Source organism: Hydra viridissima, unplaced genomic scaffold (assembly GCF_058129835.1).
Source record: "Hydra viridissima isolate aposymbiotic clone 2 unplaced genomic scaffold, HvirCarnegie_v1 scaffold_13, whole genome shotgun sequence".
NCBI classification, from domain to species: Eukaryota; Metazoa; Cnidaria; class Hydrozoa; order Anthoathecata; family Hydridae; genus Hydra; species Hydra viridissima.
In genome coordinates, this window is record NW_028324312.1 from 9,762,383 (window position 1) to 9,779,070 (window position 16,688).

The 16,688-nt window shown below is 30.4% G+C and overlaps 1 protein-coding gene and 2 pseudogenes across 2 annotated transcripts; 2 read left to right on the plus strand and 1 right to left on the minus strand.

Annotated features, from left to right (window-relative positions):
* Nucleotides 1-784: 784 nt before the first annotated feature.
* Nucleotides 785-6,723, minus strand: LOC149880392 (uncharacterized). 2 transcript variants are annotated; one of them, XM_090070555.1, is made up of 2 exons: nucleotides 6,592-6,723; nucleotides 785-2,850 (listed from the first exon to the last, which is right to left on the minus strand). In XM_090070555.1, exon 2 carries the CDS (start codon nucleotides 2,811-2,813, stop codon nucleotides 1,110-1,112), a length of 1,704 nt encoding a protein of 567 aa, XP_089926681.1. In that variant the 5' UTR covers nucleotides 2,814-2,850; nucleotides 6,592-6,723; the 3' UTR covers nucleotides 785-1,109. The 2 variants fall into 2 exon arrangements, with proteins under 2 accessions (XP_089926681.1, XP_089926682.1); XM_090070556.1 differs by having other exon boundaries at nucleotides 785-4,570; nucleotides 6,592-6,704.
* LOC149880393 (uncharacterized) lies at nucleotides 5,434-9,839 on the plus strand (annotated as a pseudogene).
* A 3,419-nt stretch (nucleotides 9,840-13,258) lies between these two features.
* Nucleotides 13,259-14,250, plus strand: LOC145187031 (uncharacterized; annotated as a pseudogene).
* Nucleotides 14,251-16,688: the final 2,438 nt, after the last annotated feature.

Below are 16,688 nucleotides of genomic sequence, written 5' to 3' on the forward strand. Positions count from 1 at the left end.
GACCTATTTTAGTTTTACTAATTTTCTCTTTTTAGCGGCTATCCGAGAGATATATCCAAATGAATCGGAGAAGACAGTCATGCACTCTTTTTTGTGGATGCTGTAAAATTTATTTCTAAAGTAAAGTCATGTCTCTTTTTTTCAGTCATTGGATATGGATATTTTATATTCTCAAACCTTTCTAGACTCTGTCACCACCTTCCAGTCTCATTCCAATACAATAAAAATATATATTTTTATGTTGTATTGGAAGGAGTCTGGAAGGTAATATTTATGTATATGTATATATACACACACGTCTTTTTAAACCGTTAATAATACGTCTAATACAAGACAACTTTAAGACGTTTTAAGCTAAGACGGTTTAGAGTGTTTCATTTTAGACCAACTTAAGACGACTTTAAGACGTTTTACATAAGACGACTTACAGTGTTTTATTTGAGACCAGATTAAGATATCTTTAAGACCAATTTCAAGACGTCTGAAATTCTTTTTTAAGAAGATTTGTCGTTGGGTGGGTTGATGTTTCAATCAGCTTATCTTATATACCTTTGTTCCATTTGATTTGTGCAATTTTTTATGGTTTTAACAAAACAAAGAAACTTTTGAACAGTCCATTTAGGGAAAGAAGTGTTAAACAAGAGTTTGAAAATTGTAGATTAAAAATTTATAAACATTTATCTCAAAAATTTTCTACGAAGCTAATAATTTCTTGATTAAGGCAAAAGGTTTGAAAGCTAGATTAAAGCAAGAAAAAAGCCTAGCTAAATAACCCAACAAAACATAAAGCAATTGTTCAACTGTATTCAAACAACTATTAATGATATATCAATCAAATTTCCATCAAGCATTAAAAAACCTGCTGCGAAAAGCGTTAAAAAAATCACAAACAGTATCAAAAAAGAATCAAGAACTTCTCAACAAATATTCTTAAATTATGAAAAAAACATCATAGATGCATAAAAAAAACATCAAAGTCCATTTACAAAACCATCCATAACGCCTATAAGTAATGGATATAGAAGAACGGATAAAAAGTCTCAATAAAATATTAAATAAAGCATCAAGCAACAATAATTTGTAAAATGTTGATGCAAGCAATATGGCCATTAACTATCAGTGCTTCTGACCAAATCAAAACACATTTCCAGCTTTTTTGCTGAGGACAGTAAAGCTTGCACTTTACCGTCACCATCGATACTGATTATGGAGTTAGTTAGATCAACCAAACGAGACGTTGCTGCTGCGCCATAAGTTTTAACAAACGATTGCAAAAAAGCCACGTCATTAAGCAGAGGATTTTCATACCTAACATCAGTTACGCATTGTACAACGCAGGATCCTAATTTTTTGACGGTTTCATCAATAGCCATTCCCACATGTCCAAATATTCCTAATCTTTTTGAATCATTCTCAATTTTCTCCTTGTTCTCTCTCTCTAAATTCTCAATCCTTTCTTTATAAGTAGAGATGGCTACATTAAACTCAGCTTCCTTTTCAGCTATTCGCAAAGCTGCTTCTTGCTCACTTATTTGTCCTTGCTTTTCAGAAATGCTGATTAGCACGCTTTCTAGATTTTTTATCAAAATCACTGCTATTTTTTCTATTTTCAATCGGAACTCTTCGCTTTCCTTTAACTTTAGTATGTCATCAATATGCTGAATGATGACTGCTTTGTTTATTAAGTTATGCTCAGTTATTGCTTTTCCTGCTCCTTCCTTGTCGATAACTTGTAATTTTGCCAACATTTGAACAAGTGTTTCTCCTTCGTTTGCCACAATTTTTTCAATTTCTGAAAGATTCTTCTGTATTTCACTTTTAATTTCCTCAAGTTTGTCTTTATCTGCACTGGTAGCTTCATTTTTAAATTGGCAAGAAATGTCTTCGTATTTCTTCTCTAAACCACTTAAAAGAATGTCAATATCTGGCATGCCGGCTAAAAGAAGTTTCTGTTTCAGCAAAAAAGTCTGTGACTTCTCTGAAACGCTGGGCGAAACTTTGCATAAAAACTCATTAAGCAAAGGTGTGGCACTCTTGATTGCATCTTCAATCCCGGAATTAAGCTTTTCAACGCAAAGTTCTACCGTTGCTCTTCTAAAAATGCCAATACGATTTGGACACTCGACTAAGCTATGCACGATGGACCTACAGTTCTTGTCAATATTACTTGCAGATTTTAATATTTTTGCTGTTAGAAGCTCGCATAAAAATTCGATGTTAACAGCATCGCCATCGCAGTCAGTCGGAGTTTTGTTAAAAATAAGTATGAGACTTTGAAATGCTGACGATATATCCTCGTTGAATATGCGCGTGATGGATTCAAGCAAACTTACGAACGAAGACACGTTGTCATTATATAATTCTGAGAAGTCAGTGACTAAAACGAGCTTTGCTGTTTTAACTCCTCTCAACAAGTTTTTGATGTAAAATGAGTTTGTAATGTCCTGGAGTTCTCCTCTTGAATCACTAAAACCTGGTGCATCCCACAATGTCAAGCCATTAATACAGCTTTTGTTTTCTACAACCCACTTAGTCGGCATTGTTGTCACAGAAACTGCTTCAATTCCGATCTCCGGACCAACTGTTTTATCATCCGTTTTTACTAAAAAGGTTTTTCCAAACTTATGCTTTACAGCTTTTAGCGCGTTACCAATTAAAAAGTTAATGATTGTGCTCTTGCCAGACTTGGTGGTACCAAGCAGGACAATGATGTCTTCGTATTTTACTTTTGCTTTTAATATTGCGTCAGCTTCCAAAATTGCTTCTTCAATTTGTTGAGCCATATCGATTTCTGGTTTAATACTTGTGTCCATTATTTGTTGGTGTTATTGCATAGAGTTGATTGCAAATCTAAAGAAATTATGAATATCTTTACAATGCTTGTAAAAGTGTTAAAGTAAACGTTTCTTAAACGTTGTCTTTTGTTATAATTATTGAATACTTATTTTTCTTTACGGATTGTGAAAAAAATAAGTGTTGGTACAACTTTGAAATTATTCGACTTTCTACTAAATTGATTAATGCATTTTTCAAAGTCGACCAAAACCAACCAAAACCGACCAAAATAGACCATAATAGACAAATATATTTTTAAAATCGACAAGTCAAATAAAGGTTGGTCAAATAAAACTTAACAAATAAAAAAACTGTAGCAAAGATAGGTGGAGGCAGATGGGGCGTCTAAACTTTTTTGCAGAATTACAAAACATTATCGCATGCTTAACTGAGTACCATAACACTTTACTTAACATTTTTTTGTTTTGTTTTGTTTTAAAAAGCATCGATTGGTTACTATAATGAGAAAAAGGAAAAATTAATGAAATTTTGCGACATGCAGTGAGCTAAAAGTTAATTTTATGTGATACAACAAATTGGTTCAATGTTCAGATGTTTTGGTTAATTTAAAAAAACCACTGTGAATGATATTCTTACGCATTGCTCAGTCTTTATAATTAATTTATCTTTAGAAGATATACTATTAATAAAGATATCTCTTTACTCATTGGTCAGCATCATAACAATACTAAAGATTGATAAAATTAAATCAAGAGAAAAAAATCGAAATAAGAATATTAGGATGATTACCCGACTAAATCGACTTTTAGTCGATTAGTAGGAGTTCCATAATCGATTATATCGACTATTCGATTTTTCAAAATCGACTGATTTCGACTAGTCGACTTTTGGTTGATTTAGTCGAAATCGATAACAAATCTAGAAAAAACGTAATCATACCAGACTGATATCAGTGCAATTATTTGTGCCTTATTTGTCTAAACAACGTCGGCACGATGCTTTACGCAACATCGCATAGTCGGAATGGTTATAATTTTTCAGTCAAAAAAATATTTTTACAATTTGCAAAAGCATTGACGCGTATTATCTTTTGCAATTAGCCCATCGAAAAAATTAGTTTTTCTCTACTTTTAAGACGCTCATACTGTATATAGTGGATGAATTAAAAAACTTTATAAACCATAGCAAAATGCTAAGGTTAAAGTAAATAATATAGTGGAAAATCTTTTATTTTTGCTCAGCAAAAAAAAAAATTAAACTTGCAATGCCAAAATAGGTGATCACTAACAATATTTTGGCTTTTAAAACAGCTCTTTTTCTTATAGTTGCATGAGCAACTAAAAGAAAAAAGAGACCATTCTGTCCTGAATATCTTTTGGCACTTCCACTAGATGTTTGCATACATAAATACGGTTATGAAAAATCTCACGAGGATTCTAATCTTATGAAAAAACCTGCAAATTTTAAGACCTTCTGTTTCTTTTTTGCTAAAAATTTCGGCTTAAAATGCCTTATCTTTCAACGTCCGAGTCTTAGTTGATATTTGTTTGCTGTAACTCGTCAATTACAATAACGTAACGCCCACCCGAATAACCACAGATTCTTTTGTTTCTTTTTGAGATTTGTATAAGATATTGTTATCTAAAGTCAACGCTATCAGATTTTGTGATATCAATACGCTATCAGATTTTGTGGCATCAAACAGACCGAAACTGCTATATTACAACTTGATTGAGAATACTGATATTCAATAAGACTCTGCTAAATGATGAACCTAAATTAATAGAAAATTTATAACCTAAATTTATTAGAAAAAAAAATCTTGGTTCACTAATTTAGAAATTTAGATGGCATTCTGATAACAAGATCAACAACTTACATAAAAAAATATCGTAAGATTAACGGAGAAAAACTTTTCTGACAAATAGATAGTTAGCTTATAGATATATAGACAAATAGGTAGACAAAATATACACAAAAAGTGTTTAATTCTTAAATCGTTTACGTTATGCAATTAACTTACAAAATCTTAGTCGATTGTTGTAATTGGCTTCTTGAACTGTTACAACTTTGTAACAAATTGTAACTACTTAAAAAGACTACTCCAATTACAAAATAAAACAATTGGGAATATTTAGTGCAAAGTTAACTTGTGAAAGAACGATATCTTTTTAGCTTCAGAACCCTCACATTTGCGAAAATTATTACGCCCAGGTTGGAATTCCCAACCTTTACAACCAGAGTACAACTTGAATCATTTTTTACAATGCATAAAACCATGAGGATTCTCTACTGATATTTCAACAACATGCTCAAAATCATCTTGCTCGGAGTCTTCTTGAATTAACTGCTGAATTCAATATTCGTCAGAAGATAATTCGACTTAAATGTTTCTTTCATTAGAGTTACCCAACTAAATGCTGCCGTGAGTCTAAAGTTGCTATTCGATTTAGTTGATTCGCATACGTTAGATTAGGCATTCCAAATGTATTTAAAGCGGTTTGCGTTACGAATGCTGTCTTGAAGTTTATCTTATTTTGCCGCGCTAAATCACCAAAGTTGCTAGTAAATCAGATTCACGAATATATTTTCGAGAACCCCTAATCCACAATTGTAAAAATTATCACTCAAAGTAACATGGCTTGTGAATTTTACAAACGTAAAAGAAGAGGAAAAATTGTAAGTGGAAAAAAAAACAACAGAATTATAAACATTAACTGTATTGCTCAATAAAGCACTTTTTAAATAAGTTTTTTTCAATCGGTTGCTTTTTTTCGTAGCCCATTTGTTTTCGGAATTTCTTATAACATGATTAACTTAACAACTTGCCTATCTTTCGAAACTTGTTTTATAACTCTCAAAACCTGGTCGGCTTAAAGCATGGATTTGTTTTATTTGGTTCGATAAGAGGGAAGCTAATTCGAGAACTATGGTCATTAAATATGCCAATATAAAGATATGTCTGTATTAAACCTTTTTAGCATTGCTTCATGGCAAACCTGACGTTTACCTTCGATAACAAATATAAGCAGGTTACCAAAAATTTGAAGCTAGGCTTCATATGTTTCATTTTCTTCGATTACCCTCAGGAACTGGGGTGAGGTAAATGGTTTTGTTAAGTGATATGAGTAAGTTTAAAATCGCTGCAAGCCTTGACAAACAACGAAGAAAGATAATTAAAAACAGCTTTTAACTTAACAGCGGCTCATAATTACTTTTCTCACATAAATTGGCCAAAACTAATAACACTGGATGAGCACAGTTCACAAAAAAGCTTTACAGCTGTTAATGATCTAAATGCTAATACAAATAACTAATTTCTTACAAACTTCAGGCAGATTACTATTTAAGCTTGTAAACTGTTGCAATAGGATTATAAACATGAAATGATGATCGAATAATCTGGTGAGGAAAGTAATAACCGAAAGTTTATTGAGCTAATAACTTCGATTAAAACCAAGACCAAAAAAACTCTCGTTAAGTATCTCGTTAAATATGCGCGATGTTTGTTTTATAATCTGGAACATCGCTGATTACAAGAAAAAAAGAAAGAAAAAAATTAAAGTAAACTACAGCCGCATGTTTTTATGGTAACAATTTAGCTACTAAAGGCTAATTGCTAAACTATTGGCTGGGAAAACTCAATCAAATGTATTTAAAACATATACACTTTACACGTTCCTATGCACAAGCGAACAGTTAATGAACTAATAATTCCCTTTCTTTAACTGTTCTTGCTCATATAAAATAGCAAAAAAGAAGTAAAGTAAATTAATAATTGATAAAATATCCTACCAGTAATGTCTATTTACTATTCGAGTACTCGGTCAAAATAATTATCTACAAAATGTTTTTGAAAACTTTGCTTTCAAATTCAACTTTCACTTTCGCTTTGATTTTTATCAAAGCGATCGATTAAATACCTTTATTTGCTTTTTGTTAATCGTTTTAATGTATTTAAAAAACCATTAAATGGTATTAATTAAAACGATTGGTCAAAAAAAAAACGTCTCAACAAGCAGATTAGTTCATAATAGGCATAAACACAACATGCCCTATAAGCGTATTGTATTTATCTTTGTTTTACAACTTACAACCAATACCACGCTGCAGAATTATAACTTTCGGTCAATCAAATAGTTTTTAGTTTGTTCATAGTATATGTTGTCTGTCTAAAAAGTCAATATCTTATTTACTAACAAACATGAAAGCAATCAATTATTTAATAAGAGTTTAACTTGCAACAATTAAGTTAAGGGATGCGTGGACATCCCTGCTTTAATGTCTTTACGTTTGATTGCCTTCAATATTTTTAGCAAACTCTTATCAATAGTGAGTGATCCCCATAATGTTTCATTATTTTAAAGATTGAGTGATTGCTGTTTTGATTTGTCAGGTAATTATATATAATAAACAAATCTTAATACCAAGTCTATTAGAGAATTTAAGGAAGCTTAACAAGAAATTGTTATTGACATTCAAGACTTCCCTGCTTGTAAAACAATATAAAACTGTAAAGCTAGAAACTTAGGAGTGGATTTAGTTGGCGAAATACGTTTTAATAAAGGCGCCTAGAAAGGGAGTTTTAGATTTGAATTTCTGCATCACTTAAATAACTTTAAAAAATTATTTACAAAAAGTTTTTATCTAAGAGATAAAAACATTCTTTCGTTTATTCATCGTCACAATGGTTGATATATTTTTTTTATCCGATTTTTTTTATCCGAATATTTATGTATATATATCCTTATCATGCATTGATGGGAAAAACTCAATGAAATATCCAAAGAATGTATCCAAAGAAGAAAGTAATAGTATATTCCAAAGAATGGAAAATTCTTCTCTACTTCATAAAAACTAAAAACTCAAATTCAAAGTATACCTTTTTAAGAAAAATTAAACAAAGCTATCTTGACAGATACTCATAAAATATCATAAATACCATGGTGTCATTGGCCACCTTCAGGGGAAATTAAAAATTTTACATCGTTATTATGTAATGGTATTATCAAAAAGGGATGACTACAAAAAAAAATCGATCTACCGATTACTGAATCTAAATTTGGATTGTTTTCAATACCATGTCAATATTATTAGAATATTGATACAAAATTATTAAACAGATGTTTGATAATTTTTTCCTTTACTCAATAATATTATGTTCTTCTTTTACTTCTTTCTATCTTACTATTTTATTATTTCTATTTTATAATCATTGCATTTTAATATCTTATTGTTACTATTATTGTTGCAATATTTAATATTAATGTTATTATATATTAATTTTATAAAATCATAAGCATTCCTTTTCTTCAATTTTAATTTCTTTAATTTTTATTACTTGGTTGTTATTTGACTGTTATTTATTTATTTTTTTTAAGTTATCTGCTTTGAATTAATTTTATACTATTTTCATTTCCCTTCACAAAAAGAGATAATAATTTTTATGATATTGTAAATGGTATTTTTTCTTTTTTTGTGTGAAAAAAGAAAAAATACCATTACGTATTACTTTATGATATTTATTATATTATATTATGTATTAATAGTTGATTGATAATGTGGACAGCCAGTAATAAGCAGAGTTACAAAAATTGTAGGAATATAAGGGCGATAGTGTCTTAGTCTGTAATTGTGTTTTGTGACTGGGTTATTTGTATTCTTTAATTAGTTGATTTGGGTCAACAGTAGGTTTAAGGCTAGTTATATCATTTTAGTTTCTTTTCTATTTAGAGAGCACGCAGAGCAGTTGTTTTTGTCTGAAGTAACTCAAAATCTTATATTTTTTTATTTGGATCTCAGTTACATTAAGAATAATAACATTCGAAAAGCAAGTAATGAACATGCTTCATCAGATGAAGTTAATAGTGTTAATATTCAGGATGCAAATGCTGAATATAAAACATCAGATGGAATTGCCAGTGATAATGGTAATTTTGAAAATTTGCTTGAGTTTGGAATTAATAGTTTATATGATGAACTTTTCTGTTCTAAATTATGGGATTGGGCTCTAAAAAACAGTTGCTCGCAAACTTGTATAAATGAATACTTAAAATTTTTTTTTAGAATATCTGCCTAATATGTCCAGAGACTCTTGAACTTTGTTAAAAACAAAAAGAAACATTCCTTCCATTAACATAGCCGGGCATGGAGAATATACTTATTTTGCTTTAAGAAAAGAAATTAAAAATAAAGTTATTTTTCATTCTATTACAGAAACTACAATAAACTTATATCTTAACATAGATGGCCTTCCATTATTTAAATCCAGTTCCACTCAATGGTGGCTGATTGCAGTATCTGCTTTTGAATTCAAACTCTTTCTTATTGGAATGTATTGTGAAAATACTAAACCAACCTGCAATATTTACTTGAAAGAATTTGTCAACAAAATAATAGAATTACAAGACAGTTTTATTGCTATAAATGATGGTAGTTACAAAGTTAATATTTATTCATTTATTTGTGATGCTCCTGCCCGAGCTTTAAAGAAAAGGTATTGTTTGTCATTTAGGCTTCCATTCCTGTGAGAGATGTATCATAGTAAGTAAAAGTATAAGCAATCTAATTGTTTTCACAGTTAGAGAAGAATGTGTTGTTTTAAGGACAAGCCAAAAATTTAATAATGATGAGTATTTTGAAAAAGATATTAATAGATGATCACATCAACTCAGTAAATCAGTTTTAAGAGAAGTTACATCTGTCAACTTTATTATATTTCCACTTGACTACATGCATTTAGCGTCTCGTCTTGGATGCATGGGTAGGCTGCTGTATTTTCTCAAAGGAACTATCAAAGGAACAAGTAAAAAGTTATTGTCTGCTAAAATGTTAAGTCAAATTTTTGAAAAGCTTGTTGCTTTAAATGGCAAACTACTAATCAAATTTTCAGACAGCTAAGAACACTTACTGAACTTGATCAATGGAAAGCTACTGAGTTCAGATCTTTTTTTCTTTATGCTGGTATGGTTGCATAAAAGGGTGTTGTTGATAGCTCTGTTTACAGTCATTTTTTAAGTCTGTCTATTGCTATAAGGTTTTAAGTGATAATGTCATGAAAAATTCTAATCTGGAGAATGCTTGACGACTTATTCAGTTCTTTGTAGTTAATTCTGGTGATATTTATGATGATTTCTTTTGTGTATACAATGTACACGGACTTTTACAAATTTTTTATGATGCAGAGTTATATGGTGTCTTGCTTGATAAGTCATCTGCCTTTAAGTTTTAAAACTATCTTCAGAAGTTAAAAAGATCGATAAGAAGCAAACATAATTCATTGGCTTAAGTATGTAAAAGATTGGATAAATTGAGTGATTACAACCAATTGAAAAAAGTTACAAGTAAAATGACCATCACCAAAAAAGATTCCTGTTTTTGAACTGAGGATATTGTTGTGTTTCTTCAAAAGTTAGTTTATGAAGATCACTCTGAGTGTTTGTGTTATAGCAAACAGTTTTTAGATGACTATTTTACAGCTTTTGTTTCTTCAAAGGATGTTGGTATCTACTTTATCAGGAATACCATAAATCCTATTGTATGCATTAAACGAAGAAGCAGCTTTTTACAGAAATGTATTTTTATGGCAGTTAAAAATTGATTTGTTGTTTCTGCTTTGGCATATTTGGTTAAACAGAGTGGAGAATGTTGATATTGTTTGATGTCATTTACTTTTATTTCTTTCATTTACTTTACTTAAAACTTTTTAATATCAATTTTTGCCTAGTTGAATGATGGGGCAAAAAATGTCTAATAAGGCAAATAAAAAGTGCAATGAAAAATATTTTCATAGCAAAAAAAAGTTTAAAAATGAATTTTCCTGAATGTAAAGTTTTTTTGTTTGTTAAAAAAAGTTGTTTTTTTTGAAATGGTTTTAGATTTTGATTAGCTCTTAATGTTGCTCTGGTGCTCAACATTTTTGACAGGTCTCTATGTAACTTTATTTTTTTTCTCAGATTGAGAAAGAAAGAATGTTAAACAGGGTCCAAATAAATTGGAATAATATCCTGATTTTGAAAACAATATTAAAAATTATGATTTTTAAAAGTATAATGATCAGTATACAATAATGCAAGAAAACTTTTTAAGTATTTTTTTGTAACTGAAAATAAAAAATATTTACTCAATAAAATCTTATTTTCAAATTAAGAATTCATTTTCATCTTTTGTGAGCCAGGTTGACTAAAATTTGAGAAAACGTTTTTTGCGTATATTAGGAACCTATAAAAAAGGATATATCTTTTAAATTTTTAATTCACTTGACTATATATTTAGCCCAATGAATAGGCTTTACTCTGTAGTTACGCCAAATGAAAATAAGGTAGAGAAGAAATGTATAGTGGCCTTGCATTGGGTAGATAAAGTTAAAAAGTTGTTGATTGGCCACAAAGATAAAAAAAACCTACCACTACATAAGCAAGTGTTTATCACCAGACATGCCAAGTCAATAGTTTAGATTAATTAAAATCTCATTAGAGAAAGGCACTAAAGACATGTGTAATGACTTTTTGCAACTTGAATCAGAATAGTTTCATAAATTTGCAGAACAAGGCATTTATTATTATATTTTGTCCTTATATTTAGAACTATGGAGTCAGTAAGCCGCTGTTCCAACTCCTTAAATTTATCATGGATCGACTCTGATTCCCGACTCAGACTCCTTCATAAGTAACCAATTTAAAACAACAAGTGTACTGTAGTAAAATGTTAACATTATATATTTGATCACCATGATGCAAATTATCCAACCACTTAGTCCTTGAAACAAAATTTCTCAGAAAACAATTTCTGAACAACCAAATTTTCTGAAATCTTGTTATGCAGTTAACTCTTATGCAGTCACTAATAAAAATATGAATTTGTCACAATCATGTTTTTGAAACATTGTCAGTTGGACTGAAAGAAACTGTTCTTCTTTAAGTTCATATTCTTGAAGAATCTTTTGTACCAAGACCTGAAGAAGTTAGCTGGTGTGATTAGCTTTGGTAACTGGGTAAAATGAAGGTAACTTCTTCATTTTTTCCAAAAACAACTCGGACGTTGGTTACAAAATAGTTCACTCTATTAAGACACACAAAGCGTCCCTTGAGAGATTTTTTAAGTTCTTTTTTTTGTTTAACAGCTTCTTCAATCACAAATTTTCTCATTCTCTCTTTCTCTCTCTCTCTCTCTCTCTCTCTCTCTCTCTCTCTCTCTCTCTCTCCAGAGAAAAAAGTTAATTGAATACTTACAGCCTTTCTGTTTTGTGATGCAGCTCTCTTGTGCTTGGAGGTGGCACGCCTAGCTTTCTACTAAGAATATCAGCACAGTGTCAGACAGTTTAAGTTGGGGGTTGGGATATCTGAAGATATCTAGTTTAAGCAATGGTAGAGGAGAGCACAGCGGAGGTGATTTATGATTCTCAGTGATAAGCAGCAAAATACCAAATTGCTTATCACTGTTTCAAAGGCCTTAAACTAACATGTCAAACTCCTTGCCCTCTAGTCTTTGCAAACTGCAATTCGCATTATGTCTGGATAACCTTGAGCTATCAGAACATCCTGGGACTTGTAGTTTTGTAATAACGGTAGGGCAAAAGTTATAATATAAAATATCTTAATGAGTAATATCTATAAAATCCATATAAAAATTATGAAGCTATAAAAGATTTTTTTTAAGCTGGAATTGAAGTCAGTACAATTTATCCGACTTTACGACTCCGAATCTGACTCTACAACCCTGCTTATAATAAACGTTTTATTTCTTGGGCGACGTACAGCCACTCAGTCTAAATCGAGAAAAAAGTCCAATTATAACAGTCAAAAATAATTTTTCTCAAAGTACTTCAAACACTTTTTCCTCTAAAGCTTATTTAAAAGTACTAAGTTGTGATAGACGCTCCCCAAGACAGATCGACGTGACTTATTCTCAGTAATATTATTCAGTATAACAGAAAAAAGGAAAAAATAGAAAACTTTAAGGGAGCTTGCAATTAAGCTTACTTTCAAGTCCAATATCACCACAGTGCTCCTCTAGTTTTTTATTGTTAAACCGTTTTTCCCAAGAGTCAACTAAACAGGCTTAAAACAGAAACAGTCTACTTAGGAACTACAGAGAACCACTTCCTTCGTTTTAGTGCAAGGATCAAAGACGCAAGTTTAACTATCTTTTAAGTATAATTATAATATGTTATATATATGTTATAATATGTTATATATATGTTATAATAGTCTTACAATTCTCAACAAAAATCAACAACCTGCCATGAGTATTGTGTTCTAATCAAAAGTTTCACCATTAAAACTACATCTTTTTTTTTAGCACCTTACTAAGTTCATATCTACATTTTGTGGTTAAGAGTTGTAATTTTAAATGGATTATCGTCCATTTACCATTTGGAATGTCAATAAAAATTTGATTAACAAAAAGTAGACCGGCATCACGATTTTCATTGTTACTTTTAGGTTGGCGATATGAATTTTTTATGGAGATGGCAGAAGTTAAGTCAACCCAAGGAGAAATTCCTGCTGCGCTAGAAAGGCGAGGACGGAGGACTGACCCAGAAAGTTCTTCACTTTTTATTAGTAAGTGTCATTCCCTTGAAATGTTCGATGCTTTGCAAAAGAAGTTGGCGACTGAAGTAAAATTTAATAATTTGGTAAGTTTTATTAATGTTGTGGCTTATAAAACTTGTTGCTTCAATATAGTTAAATTGTAATCCAGGTTAAATACATAAGGGAATCATAAATATGAAAAGGCTTGGTTTCACTTTGTTTGTATTCTAATTGGGAAAATCAAGTTGCTATGGTATTAGTATAGCTACTTTACTAAATGAGACACGTTTATTCTGTAAAGTATTAACTTAGTTTATAAGTATAAAAATACGTCGTAGGTTTATAACTTAAAAGTTGTATATGCATTTTTTTTTTCAAAAATCAGGTTAAGGATTGTAAACTGTTATCTTGGGGTAACCTTTGTTCAGGAGAGTTGTTAGGATCGATAATAAAGTTGACAAATAGATCAATTGATTGCATGGTACGACATGCTTAAGTTTTAACACTTCTTGATTTAGGAAAAAATATTAACACAGCTAAGTGGATCAACACCTTTCACCTCGTCAGCAAATGCATTAACGAGACTCTTGGTAAAAGTGTGCAAGACCAGTTTAACAAGACTAGAAGTAAGGGCAAATGTTCTTTTAATAATACCCTACTCAGTAAAGCAATTTTGGGTAAATATTTACTTAACTGAAAAGTTTTTAAAGATGTTAAAACAAGTTTTGTTTATGAGAAAATGTTAAAGGAGATATTAGATTGATTTACTTGTTTCATTAAGTGTTTTGTTCTACTATCATTTTCATTTTTAGCTGCATTAGCATCGGATGTAAGTTCAGCAAAAGTGATCGATTTGTTTATTGGTGAACAATTAAAACGTGCAACTTGAGCCGTTGAAAAAGAGAAATATAGTTTCTTGTAATATTTATTTACAAATAAAGGATAAATTCTGTATTATTTATTTAATAAATAAAAAAATTTCTTATTTAACTTTTTTATATATAAACGCAGCTTTTTCGCTCCTAGAAATTAAAGGAACAATTGTTGCTAAATCATTAGAAAACGAGCTATTTTTCATTATTAATAAAAATCACAAATTTGTTTAGCGAAACGCGTCATACATATTTTACAAACGTTACATGGTACATTGGAACACGCTCTAAGACCTTGCAACACATCCCTAGAAACTTTTATTTTTTTGATTGTCAATAGAAAACAATTCCTCATTCAAAAAATGTAAACGACAACTTTTTTTAGTGGGAGCCTGGGGAGATATCACATAATTTAGGGGAGTAACCAGGAAATTTGTTGTTCAAGATAGGTAACTAAGAGGCATTGGGCATACTAAAGTTTCTAATATGTTGATACTGGTGTCGAATGAGATGACGAGCAAAAAATTAGGGTAACTGGAGCTAAACCAACCTTCCCCCGACCCCTAACTACCTCCTTCCTAGAACTACGTCTCCTTTAATTGTAAAAATTTTTTTTGTTCTATTATAAACTAGATCAAAATGTAATGACAGATTTCAAATTTCATCAAAAAATCTCTTTTCGTTTAAGATTTATAGCCAGGCAAAGCTGAAACTTACCTCCAAGTTACCCCCTGAAATAACTTTAAATAGTCTTAACTTTTATTCAAAAAAATTTTTTTTGGTGTAATTTGAAATCTGTCGATGATTTTTGATCTAGTATAATGTGTGTCGGGAAAATTTGTTTATCAAGGCGCTGAATATGTTTCAAAAAAACGTGCAGAAAGACAAATTTGTTAAGATTGCTATGCCCAAGCGGAACAAGGAATTCCACATCCCTGTACAAAATTAGAAACATAAAAGAATTTGACTGCTATGGTAAAATCAGCATCCCCAACAACGCAAGAAAAAGTTCTGTCTAGTTCTACTTCAGCACAAATGACTCAGGGAACACCTTACCTTTGAAAACTTTTGGTTTGAAGCACTGTCACTTTTGGAATGAATGAGGTTAAGAAACATTTTTTTTCTTTAGATAAATTGAACAAACTTCAATTAAAACTACATCCCAGGTAATTTTTTATTGATTGAAAATACTTTTAAAAACAAATTTGTTATTAGTTTAAAGCCAATTTTTGTAATAACTTCATTATGATTTCTGAGTAATTACAACATGACTGGAGTTGCACAATATCTGAGAAGTGAGACAGGATGGAAAAGTGTGGAATCTGGTTTCAATATTAAACTGATTGAGAACAACAAAATGATTGGAAAATTATTCAATTGTGATAAACTTCCATTGCAATTAGAATTAAATGAAAGCGAAGAGGTATTTAAACTATTACCAAAAAAAATATTTTTTGATAGTTAGATAACAACTTTTATCATTCATTTGAATTTTTCATGGATGTTTAGTTGGTAAAAAAAGATAATCATATTGTGTATTGCAATGACATTGAAGAGCAAGGATACTTCATCACAGAAGTTATATAACAAATGATATTGATATCAAATTAGGTGTAGATGGAGGGCAGGGATTTCTTAAAGTTACACTATCAATAACCCTAAAACCAGAGTTAAAAAATCATAAAATTCCAGAGAAACTGAGCACGTGTGACGAATATACATGCAAAGATTTTAAAGATTAAAGCGTCCATAAAACTATTATTTTGGCCATTTTGCCTTCATTGAAAGAAAAATATCATAATTTTCTGTTTTTTTTTTTAATAAGTTAGACATTTCTTCCTTTAATTACACAGTATCTAAAGAATTTAAGATTTTGCTTCAAATTGTTGGGAAAAAAACTGCAACATCAAGGCACTCTTGTCCGTATTGCATAACCTCAACTCCTGACTTTCAAAATGCTGACCAATATGCTCTAGAATGTTTGTGTAGATTGTAAGACCAATAAAAGTCTAATGATGCAAATTTAAAAAAAGCAAAAAAGTACACAAATGTTGTTAATCCCCGTTTATTTAGAAGCGAGAAAAACAAAAAAATACTAGAACTTGTAAATATTCCTGGTCCTAGAGATTAAGGTGCTTAGAGATTCCTGATCTACATATGTAATGGAAGTGGTGGATGAAATTAATGTGCAGATACTTGTTGTATTGCAAACTTTTAAGAAGCAACAGTGCAAAGTGACAAAAAATCATTTTAAAACAATAGTAACATTTCTAAACCTTGACTGTTTCATTCCAGTGAGGGACATTTGTATGATATAAAACAAATGAGTGATACTCTGAAACTGGTTCACTATCGCTACCAATGTACATGCAATCCTAACCCAAGAATTACATTTATTGAAACTTTTATTTAAGCATAACTATAATTTTAAATAATTTTACAGTAAATTATTTTGCATACATTGAAGACTTGTCCTTTGTCAGAAACG

What these genes read in the sequence shown, in the direction of transcription:
- LOC149880392 (XM_090070555.1), bottom strand. Translation starts at nt 2,813, where the DNA reads ATGGACACAAGTATTAAACCAGAAATCGATATGGCTCAACAAATTGAA.